This window comes from Apus apus, chromosome 1, assembly GCF_020740795.1.
Source record: "Apus apus isolate bApuApu2 chromosome 1, bApuApu2.pri.cur, whole genome shotgun sequence".
Lineage (NCBI taxonomy): Eukaryota > Metazoa > Chordata > Aves > Apodiformes > Apodidae > Apus > Apus apus.
The window spans coordinates 90,481,118-90,493,132 of NC_067282.1; the positions used below are offsets into that span (position 1 = coordinate 90,481,118).

Sequence of the window (12,015 nt, forward strand, 5' to 3'; positions counted from 1 at the left end):
AAACATATTGATAGGACTTAGGAAAAGACTGAAAAATTTAAAATTGTATCCAAAAAGAAACAAAGGAATTTCAGTATATTTGGGACTTGATATATGCAAATGAATGTAACAATGTCAAAATTCACACATACAGAATGCAGTGGGAAATTTTTTTCATATTCATGTACTGAAAGTGAAGCTCCTATATTCATTTCAGAATATAATTCAAAATTTTACAGCTAATTACTTCAGTAATGATTGAAAACTGTAATAAAAATACCCATTGTGATCAGGGCTATGGACTCCTGTAAGAAGAATTTAGTTTGTATATGAAAAGATTAATAAGCTGATTTTATACCTGAATGACAGATACATACCTTTAAAAAATTAACTAGTTTATTAAGTATTTTCTGCCATTCTCAACCTATTTTAAAAATGTAGAATATTTAGCAAACAGTGAAAGTTCATTACTCTTACATTGCTTTCAAACCCTGCACTTTTGTGCACTTTTGCACATATTGTGGGACAGTGCCTTAATCTTACTTGATTATTCTAAATACTCTTTTGCAGCTGAAATATTTAAAGTATTCTGATAATAGTGGTTCTTTTGTTTTCCAGGAGGACATAGCAGTAATTTATTTTCCTATGTATAAAATAAATTTACACCATACCATCACTGATACCAAATGGTTCCAGTTTTTGAGGATATATTATGCTATAATTTAGTTGATTTCATAAATGTATTTATAAGAGTAGTTGTATCTAGATACATAGTGCTATGCAGGGTATTGCAAAGTAGACACTGATTCTTTAAATACTGCAGCTATAATTTTATTCATTTAGGTAAGCTACTGAAGTCGCTCAAAAATCAGATCTTTAGGTTTTATGTAGTTAACACATTCACATTTCAAGTGGAAACTCATAGTCATACTGTTATGTTGTTTAAATTTTAAAAACACTTACAGTAACACTTTTTTTCATATGCCCTAAGGTTCCTTTTTTAGTGAAAATAGTCAGCCTTGGAAAGTAATAATGGCTGTAAGGCAAGTTAAACTCTGCTACTGCTGGTTTAGGTTTAAATTTCATCTTACTGTAACAGGATATTATATATCATAATTCTTCTTTGTTTCCAATTCTTTTCTTATTCTCATGATAGTACTTTATTTTTTATGACATGGTTATATCTTACAGTTCGATATTTTCAAATCTCATTAAAATGTTAAAAAAATGTACTGGAAGACACACAATTGTACTGTTTTGTTTACAAGAAAGCAGTTACATTTAAATAGTGAATTCTTAGAAAGTACTCTTAAGAGAGTATGAAATGTAGTTACTGTTTTTCCAAAATCCATTAAATCCCTTTATCTCCACATGTAATGGGATCTGTTTCTATTTCTAAATAAATAGAAATTCTAAGAAATGTGGACTTGAAATAATGACTAAGAGTTCAGAGAGAAATACTTATACTTTCATTAAATACATAATTTGAAAAGCAAGCCTAAAGAAACTATCTAAACGAAGAAAAAAATCCAGGCTCCCTAGAGATTGAGAAAGAGACTACATCCTCTTTCTCAAGACACTACAATTCTATATCCACTTGTAAGATAGTAGAGCCCCTGCTTTTCTGGGCAAGACAAATACTGATGTGCATCAAGTAAAGTCCATCCAATTTATCTCCATTCCCCGGTGTGAGTCTGACATCTGGAGAGTTAATCACAAAGCTGACAAACAACAGGCAGGAAATTACTATAGAGACAGTAAAAGGAAACTTTCTTGCAAAGGTGAGGTATTTGTCCAAGAACTCTGTGTGAGTTTCCAAATGAATATTCAACACCTATATTATTAATATGCCGTACTAAGGTAACATAATAATACTGCATTCCCATAAAGGATCCTGGAATCCAACATCCTTTTCCTGGATTCGGTTCCAAGATTTGTTGCTGGATATTACATCAACAGTATTCTTAATGCTGTACGATATTCTTTTTGGTAAGCTTTTCTATCCTGTTTTTTGCTTCTGATGGCATCAGTATTTTGAATCATAGAAATGGATTCTGGCTGTGTGAAAGATTGCTGCCAAAGATGCAGTCGTGATTTCTGAAAGCATATCCTAAGTTCAGACCTATTTGCTTCCGAAATCACATTTGTTTGGGTTTTTTTTGTTACAGCTTAATATGCTTTTCCATATGCATACGCATTTCTGGAGCCCTCAGCACAGGAAAGACATTGACTTGCTGGAAGGGGTCCAAAGGAGGGCCACGAAGATGATCAAAGCTCTAGAGCACCTCTGCTATAAAGACAGGCTGAGGGGGTTGGGCTATTCAGCCTGGAGAGGGGAAGGCTCCAGGGGGACCTTATAGCTGCCTTCCAATACCTAAAGGGAGCCTACGTGAAAGATGGGGAGAGAGTGTAGTGATAGGAGAAAGGGTGATAGCTTTAAACTGAAAGAGGGTAGATTTAGATTAGATACTAGAAAGAAATTTTTCACCAAGAGGTTAGTAAGGCACTGGAACAGGTTGCCCACAGAGGTTGTGGATGCCCCCTCCCTGGAGGTGTTCTGTGGCCAGGTTGGATGAGGCTTTGTGCAGCCTCGTCTAGTGTGAGGTGTCCCCACTCACAGCAGGGAGGTTGGATCCTGATAATCTTTAAGGTCCCTTCCAACCTTAACCATTCTATTATATACTTCCCCTTAAATATGTGCAAACATGCCTAATTTACTTTCAGGACCTTAGAAGGTAACTCAAAACTCTTCCTTTGATTATCATAGCCGTCTGTCATTTTTTGTCTTGAAAAGTGTTGAACTGGCAAAGCATAGTACCGCTAATGTGCACATAGCTTCATGTGGGAGTATAGACCAAAGATAGCTGATATTGTTCTCCAAGAAGGAAAAATGTCAAGTTATGAACTGTATGAAGGTTGCTTGAACATACATCACATACCCATTGCCAGCTAGGAGAAAGGAAATTTCCATAATTTTTTGCCAAATGCAAGTCTCCTGTGCTCACACGCTGAACATAAAATATCAGTTCCCATCAAGGTCTTTAATTGCTGCCTATGGCTTCTGTAACAGTGATGTTAAATTCCTTCAGAAGCATAACTTGCTCAGTCACAACAATGACTTTTTGCGGATGAAAACAAAAAGGGACTATTAGCACTTGACACGAAAGCTAAGTGTGGAACTGCTGGATTATAGACAATGGGTCTTTTCAGTTGCAAGTTAAGCAAACAGATTACGAAATGGCTTGACTTTTTTTTTCATTTATTGCTTCATCAAATTTTATTCCTTTTTTTTTTTTCCTTTAGCAATGGTTCTTCTCAGCAATTTGGAACCAAATATGACATATGAACTCAGAGTAGCTGCTGTAAATGGAAAAGGGCAAGGAGAGTATAGCAAAATTGAGATCTTTCAGACCTTACCTGTCCGTGAGTAATACTTGTGTTATTGAATTAAAATGTAAATTATTATTTAATAATAGCTAATGAAGTGAAGTATGAATCACTGTGGATAATATTTTTTTATTATTATTATTTCTACACTCATTCCAGTGTTTAACATCAGTGTTTACACTGTTTTTCAGATATCATTTGTTCCTCTTATTCCCCCCACCAAATAGTATGAATGAACTTAAATTGGAAAATATATCCCTTTATCTGTATTTTGAGATTTAGGCATATCTTCATTTTATATTCAGGAATACAAACATGAAAGATATTTGATTAAGGACTTTTTCTCATTTACACTCAGGGTATTATAGACATCTGTGAGAAATTAATTATTCCTTTCTGGAGACATTTCTTCAGCAAGCTATACTGCCACAGCTTTTGCAATTATAAGGCCTCAAACAGACATCTTAGGTTATGGAGAAATTATGAGACCAAATTATTTTAAGTAAGATTGTTTGCAAATGATAAATGCTATGAAACCAAGTGTATATTTGTAGTAACCTTTATAGGCAAGAAATTCAGATTTAAGTATTAATGACTAATGAAAAATATCTTTCTCAATTTTAAATAGAAACAATAAATAAATTAAACACAAAGGGAGAAGTAAAATAAAGGACTACAAGGTGGCACTGTATGGTATATACTTAAATCTATCAGCAACTATTACTAGAATCTCATAAATCTGCTGCAACTGAACTGTTTTCTGAGTAGGTTGTTACTCAGTATAGTTAAGAATTCTGGCTCTAATTGAATGAACAGCAAAAGTCACAAAACTAGAAACAACACAAAAGATTTCTGAGTTATTATACTATATTCCTATTGATACATTTACTTTGTCCAATATCAGTAACTTGGCAGCTTTCAAATTTCTTTTTTATTAAAGCATATACAAATTCTATATATATTGACTGTCAGATAAGAGAATTTGCTGATATTTGTATGGAGTATTATACCTCGTGGAAAAGTGATAGAAACTGATATAAATTATATGTATATGCTATTTGGTAGAAAGCTAGGCAACTTCTTTATGTTGATGAGAGCTAAACAAAAATACTACAAATATTTCTAAAGGAACTGTTTCTCTGGGTGAATGCAAATTTACAGATATTTTGAAGATAAGACACTTCAGTACAAGCACACACATTCATTTAGGATCTGATTTAAATATTTTAAATAGGCATTGCATATAGAAATTATAATTAGTCTTTGAATTTTGATTAGCAAAATACCATAAGCTGGCAATTAACCCTTCTATTGCAGATTTAAGATTTTATTTTTAGCCTTTCATTATAGAGCAAATCAGTTTCTCTTTTGGAAATCTTACTCTTTAGTTTTATTCTTAATGTAGACTGTTCTAACAGTATCTAATTTGGACTTGGCACATGTATTGGACAGTTAATTTACCTAATATCTGTATTACAATTTAGATCTCACATATGGGACTAAAGCTCATGCTTAATGTTAAGGATGCTATCCTATAAAATAATGTTACTCTTAAACTTCAATGTGAGTAGCACCTTGCAGGCCTTGCTGAATTGATGGCTAAATAATTTCTGAAGTAAATTACATTTAAAAGCACTGAAAAGTCAGAAGGTCTCAAACAAATACTTCTTTCATACTTCATATAATTTTGTTTCTTTGTGTGAGGTAATTGATCTACTACTGTACTTTAGCATACTGTAAGCAAAATATTTAGCGCACTTACTAAGGATGATCTGCAGTGCTTGAAAGGATCATGTTGATTTTAAAGATTTTGATTAATAATATTGCAGAGAAGTTCTTAGCTATAATTTAAGACTTACTACTGAATTAGTATTATCTACTGCTTTTTCCCTTGTTTAGGGGAGCCAAGCCCCCCTTCAATTCATGGACAACCAGGAAGTGGCAAGAGTTTTAAACTTAGCATAACTAAACAAGATGATGGAGGTGCCCCCATTTTGGAATATATTGTCAAATACAGAAGTGTAAGTATTTAAGTCAAACAAAACAGGTGGATTTTGCAAAGTAACATATGCATGTAATGTAGATAAGACTGTTGATATGATGTGAAATGCAACAAAATGGTTTGCATAGTACACAAAAAATATAGAGTATAGCATGTTTTCTTTTGTGAATAAGTTGCTAATTTAAAATTATTAAGTTTAAAAAAAAAAAAAGAAGAAAAGAAAAACACCCTGCTCTTCCTCAAGGTATAACTGAAAGTTCATTCTAACTAGAAAACTATATTCTCTGGTTTGTTACATGGTAACATTCACGTTCAGCTCTCAAAAGTGAAGTAAATAAGTAAATATTACAGTTACACAGTTAGGGGATTTTTCTACAGCAAATTATTAACCTCTAGTTATAATAACTACATCTGTATTGATAGATAGGATCTTATAAACAGAAAGCTATATTCCAGTGCTGCTTATTAATTTTAAATTAGATTAATCATTTGATTATGTTTCACATTTTCTATCTTCCCAGATTCCAAGGCTCAGCTTAAAAAAGCCAAATATTGACAACTAGGTAGGAATTTAAAGAGTTTCACTGTACATATCTGTTCTTCAGCAGCCTTCCTGCAGAGTTTATTTGCCTTCTCTCAGCTAGAGTATGATTTGGGGTGCTCTCATCAAGTCTGGCAAGTCTAGAAAACAGGCTTGTCTGCAATGTGTAATTTACTTTAGTATGAAAAAAAAGTTGTGTTTTTTTTCTAATAATTACTAAAGTAGCTAAAATATCCTTCCCTTCCTGATATACTATGTTTAGAAACGATGGGGTTGAACAAGTAACTATAGAGCTGGCAAAAGCACTGAATTTAATTCAAAAGTGTGTTAATGTAAGATGTAAAGAAAGAGATGTTATTTTCTAGATTAGCAAATAGTTAGGTACCTAAAAAGTGGGTTGGATTTATTTCACTATTGTCAGTTATGCCCTTAGTTTTGAGAAGTAGCCAAGTCTTGATAAATTGGAATTTTACACTGCTTTGTTTACTCTTTTATTGTCAGGCTATTTAGATGCTTAGATTACTCACATCTGTCTTACAAATCTAGCTCTTAGACTCTTCTGAAATACATTTGACTGATGCTTATATTTAAAGCAAAGATACATGCAATTAAGAATTTATTTATTTATTTATTTAGTCATTAATCTGTGGCATTGTGGCAGGTTTGTTCCAACCAAGGACTTATACTGCGAAGAAGACACTGCAATTCTCACAGCATCAGGAACCTTCTGTAAAGGAGTATTTCCGCATTATATGAAACAAAACAAAATGCAAATAAAGGAGCAGTTTCATCTCTGAGGTTGCAGATCTGATTGCAGTTTCTGAAAATGTGCAGTTGTTGGATATTAATGAGACAACTGCTAATAGTGAATTATTATTGAAAACATTTATATTAATCCACCCCTCAAATTAGAGTGCAGTTTCTGGTTTCGAAGTTTCTTCCATTTATTGTAGAACACTGTGCATATGTAAAACATTCTATAAATCTTCAGCAGTATTAATAACAGAACAGCCTAGTAAGATATTAAGTGTTCTTTTGTAGATGTTTTCTACTCTTTAAGTGCTAATTAAAGGCTTTTAGCATAAACATGGAGATTTGTGTGAAAATTTAACTGACAGACTTTTTTTTTTTAAGTTTTCCGCCTTCTAATTCTATTTCTTCATTAATAAAAAAATAAAGCTAGACACATTGGTGTGCTCTACTTAGTAAAAAGTCCTTGAAAATGCATGTTAAGTAACAACTATAATGAAGAACATTGCTGCTCTTTTTTTTTTCTTTTTTTTTTTTTTTTCCCCATTTAAGTTGCTGAAAGCAGACTGTATTCTGAAGGATTATCTGTTTATCTATAGAAGACAACTTGCTTTCCCAGGCTTCCTTTATTCTTCTCCCTCCCAACTTGCTGTTCATCACTCTTTGTGAAACATGTTGTTGTCTTTGACGTCAGGGCTTGAACTTTGTTTCATTTATCTCTATCTATCCAGTTGGCTTCACTTTCAACTAAACTTAGGGTGTCACCTCTCTGGTGCAGTAGGCAGGTATCCTGTTACTTTTCAGCTCTTTCATTACTGTTCAGATGTCCAAACTGTGGAACTTTTCATTTTTTCTTACGTCTATAGAAGGACAACCATTCAGGAAGTTTTTTAATGTTTCCATAGAAGGAGACTCCACAACTTCTCTGGGCAGCCTGTCCTAGTGCTCTTTCACCCTCACAGTAAAGTAAAGTAAACTTCTTAAAGTTTAGATGTAACTGTGTTTCAGTTTGTTCCCGTTGCCACTCTCCTGTCACTGGGCACCACTGAAAAGAGTCTGGCTTCATCCTCCTGACACCCACCCTGTAGATATTTATAAGCATTAAGATCCCCTCTCAGTCTGCTCTTCTGTTTTTTCCAGCAGCTCCTTGCTCATCTATGGAGGTCTGTTGCCTCTTTTGCTTATTTCTTAGTCATAGAGATGCACCAATCTTAAGCTTCAAGGAAGTGATGCTTGAATATTAACAAGCTCTTTTAGATCCCCTACCTTCTAGAGCCTGGACCCATGGGATTTCTTCAAGTGTTTCCTCGAAGACACGAGGTTAGCTCCCCTGAAATCCAGAGTTGCAATTCTACTTGTTGCTCTGTGTCTTCCACACATGATCCTGAACTCTACTATTGCATGATCACTACAGCTAATGTTTTCAATGCTGTGTTTTACACCAGGAGGAACTATTTTTACTCCAGTGTATTTTATATATTTTTTTTTATTATTTGTAATGTGACTACTATTGTGATGTTTTCCATTGGTCTACTGCTGCACCAAGTAGGCACATTCACCTAGCTACAAATGTTCCTGAAAATACATGTTACTGCATTTTAATCATTCCTGGGACTGCTATGTGTTGGTACCAATGCCAGTGCAGAAGAAGCAGAAAAGAGCTTAAGAAAAAGTGCAGTCAGTATGGAAAAGCCATCACACTCAGCACTCATCGTGAATAAGTAATTGCAGCAGAGCACATAAGGGAGTTAAGTCTTTCACTCTATTTTCTGAAGAATGGGGACAAAAAAACCCCAACAAACAACAAAAAAACCAAACCACAAAGCAGGCATAAGAAACATGACTGGGCCCTGAACTGTCTAATTTAGACACTATTTTCTTTGACACATCAGTCAAGAGCAAGATGCTTCAGCAAAGAGCCTAAATATAAGCTGCTGAGAAACATGGTAGTCTGCAGCAGTTATACTTCCCTGTATTTGACAAGGTATTTTTCCCCAAAAGTTTATATCCAATGACTGGATCTGTGTTGCTTTATAGGTTGTATGTCCAGGATTTGGCTCTCAGCCATAGTTTTTTCCACTGCATTGTACCACAGTGTTTAGTAAGAATAGGACTGCATGGATTCTTACTGACTGTTATTAATATTTCTTTGAACAACAAGACTTTGGTGTTTGACAGCATGTACTGTTTTATCCTTTTACATATTAATTACTTTGTAATTCTCATTTGTGTAAAGAATATTTAAATACATTATGCACTAAAAGTAGCAATTGCAATGGTAAGAATTCCAAATTTATGAAATGCCAGCATGAAGACTGCAACAGAAGTCTTCATTTATTCCCTTTGTATAGATGTCTTAGATCATTATCTGAATTGTGAGAACCCTTTTTTTTCTGTAGAACACCACCTTAATGACTTACGTGTATCCTCTCACCAGGATAGACACAGGACTGCATACTTTCTCAGTGGTGTTTGTATTGTCGCATAAAACCTGTTTTGCAAAATGTTCATCTAGTACCACATATTGCTACAGCTAGTGTACATTTTCATTGTATAACTAATTTATGATATAAGAAGAACTTGCATTAATGAACAATTCAAATTTTAGTTTAATGGCAAGTTTCTTTTAAAGAATATTGATCAAAATGTAATTGAAACATTCACATGAAAAAGACATTTTACAGGATTTATTATTATCCGCTTTTGTAAATAATTATCCTGCTGTTCCCCAAGATAAACATCAGTATTTGAGTGAAGGATAAATTGAAGCCAAAAGGTTAAAAGGGATTGCCTACAAAATCCTTAAATCCACATTGTGGAAACATGATTAGGAGTGATCAAAATTACAAAAAGTCCTAGTACTCAGATCTCCAAAATTAGGTTATTTGAATGTTCCTAAACTCTGACAATGAAACTTAGTATTTTTTGTGCATCATATAGACACATAGTTTAGAAAAATACAGGAGGTTTTGAGAATTGAAACTGTTTGCATCTTTACAGAAAGATAAGGAAGACCAGTGGCTAGAGAAAAAAGTGCAAGGTAGTAGAGACCACATCATCTTAGATCATCTGCAGTGGACCATGGGTTATGAAGTACAAATTACAGCTGCAAACAGACTGGGTTATTCTGAACCAACATTGTATGAATTCATCATGCCACCAAAGCCCAACATTATTACAGGTAAGGTAATTTTTTATTGTTTTCTCTCTATGTATTGTTTGCTACTCATAGTACACTAATATGTGTAGTTGAACATAAGGTAACTGAAGTCTTCTTTAATTGACAAAGACTGAGATTCCATACTCTGATATTAGCAAAAACTTGATCCAAAGCATTTGAATGTTACCCAGTTTCCTACTTTTATCTTAGTAATAAAGTAATTTTTAAGTACAGAACAAACACTGAATCTTCAACCTACATGATGACAGTTAACAAGAAATACAGTATTTAAGTAAACCTGGTATACATTTTTAAGTTGCCTTGCACCACCTATTTGTCTGTTATAAGCAACTTAGTTGCTAGAATTCTTTACTTCAGTCCTGTGTCTACATGTGCTTCAAGATACACATGTAATAAAGGTATTTATGTTAGTGTCTGCTGAAGTTAAAATAGTCTTGTTTAGATACCGTCTTACTGATTCACCTTAACGTGGTGAGCCTACAGCCTTCTATTAGGCCTATTTACAAGTTTTGAAATCTATATAAGAGCTTGTACTTTTAAGCATATAAATAGGAAGGTCTGGAATTTTTTTAAGGAAAACTGCATCTTAGTTGTGTGTTTCCGTAACTAAGTTATCAAGTTTTCATGCTTGTCAATGTGAAGTTATATTTTGGTGCAACAATGCCAATTTATTTCATTCTAATAAACTTTAAATATTATGGTAATTTCTGATATATTATGGGTAATTTTAATTTTTATAAAGCAAATATCAATGATTTCAAAAGTGACCTAAATTATGAGCTGATATATTTAATATTAAATTCCAAATTAGATCAGTGTCATCATTACTGTTTTAAAATTAGGTGCAAAATCCTCTAACGTAGTATTTTCTGTATGCCATATAATAAACTATTAGAATATTAGAATCAAATTAAACTATTGCCAAATAAATGTAATTACCAATATTTTAAAATGTAAACCATGCCAATACTGGAGCATCTGACTAGGACTGATCTTTGAAACACAAATCTTACTTGTTTTGCAATGCAATCTAACCTTAACCTGTTATAATTATTTAAAGTATTCCATATTATTGCCAGATCTGCTATAACTGAGAGAAACATGATATGCCTCCACAAATTATAGTGCAGGTGGTCTCTAGACATTAAAGAAAAAGCAGCTCATTTAATTTAGTTTCAGATGATAGACGGAACATTTTTCTCTGAACACAGTTTTACAAGTATTTAGGTTCTTTTTCTTTTCAGTGCTCTCCCATAACCTCTAAGGAATTGTAAGGGGTCTGTTACTATTTAACATCCGGTCTTCTTTAGAGGAATCATTGTTGCAATTATGATTGTGGAACTAATTAGTTTCCTTTACAACTATTTTTGCAAAGCCTGAGAAGAGCGTGAAATACCCATCATAAGAACACTCTATAGGCAATTTTTTAAAGTTTGTCAAGAGACATTTAAAATCAATGGAACATGGATGTTCCTATTCATGAGTCAGTATGGTTATCTTGTTTTGAAATTGCATATTATTATTATTGCACCATAATAGAAATTAACTGTTGTTGCAAAAGCATGAACGAGCTCTTTTAAAACTTGACAGATAGTGTGTATAAAATGCTTAACTTTGAGCAGAACAGATATTTCTTACATCAGTTAATCAATGTGGATGTTGCATTATTTGTCAGATTTGGGGCCTGGGTATTTGCAGCTAGACATCTACAGCTAGTTCCAAAGAAGGACACTGGCAACAAGAGTGAATTAGGTAGACTTTTAAATGAAATCTGCATCAACTCTTCTGTGCTCACTTAGCAGCTTCAGATGACTAAGGTCGCCTTCCTGATTATTCACATAATTTTTATAAAAGTTTCTAAGACTCCTCATCTGTATATGCCCAGATCTGTGGCACTTCAGCTGCACTGTTTCTGTTTGGCTCTAAATGTAATTAAAATGGAAAAGGATCTGGGGCTGTGAGTAGACAGCTGGCTGAATATGAGCCAGAAGTGTGTCTAAGTGGCCAAGAAAGCCAACAGCATCCTGGCTTATACCAGAAACAGTGGGGCCAGCAGGACTAGTGAAGTGATTGTCCTCCTGTACTCAGCAGTGGTGAAGCCACATCTCAAAAAATTGTGTTCAGTTTTGGGCTCCTCATTACAAAAAAGACATTGAGATCCTGCAGTCTGTACAA

At 33.8% G+C, this 12,015-nt stretch overlaps 1 protein-coding gene across 4 annotated transcripts in view; it reads left to right on the top strand.

Annotated features, from left to right (window-relative positions):
• Positions 1-12,015, top strand: part of NCAM2 (neural cell adhesion molecule 2) — a 274,687-nt gene that overhangs the window by 220,941 nt on the left and 41,731 nt on the right. For 3 of the 4 annotated variants that reach the window (XM_051642874.1, XM_051642883.1, XM_051642891.1), the window contains exons 13-15: positions 3,283-3,402; positions 5,266-5,387; positions 9,660-9,840. In XM_051642874.1, the coding sequence (XP_051498834.1) occupies positions 3,283-3,402; positions 5,266-5,387; positions 9,660-9,840 (423 nt within the window). Of the gene's footprint in view, positions 1-3,282; positions 3,403-5,265; positions 5,388-9,659; positions 9,841-12,015 lie in introns of those variants that run through there. The other variant, XM_051642906.1, reaches the window with a different exon arrangement.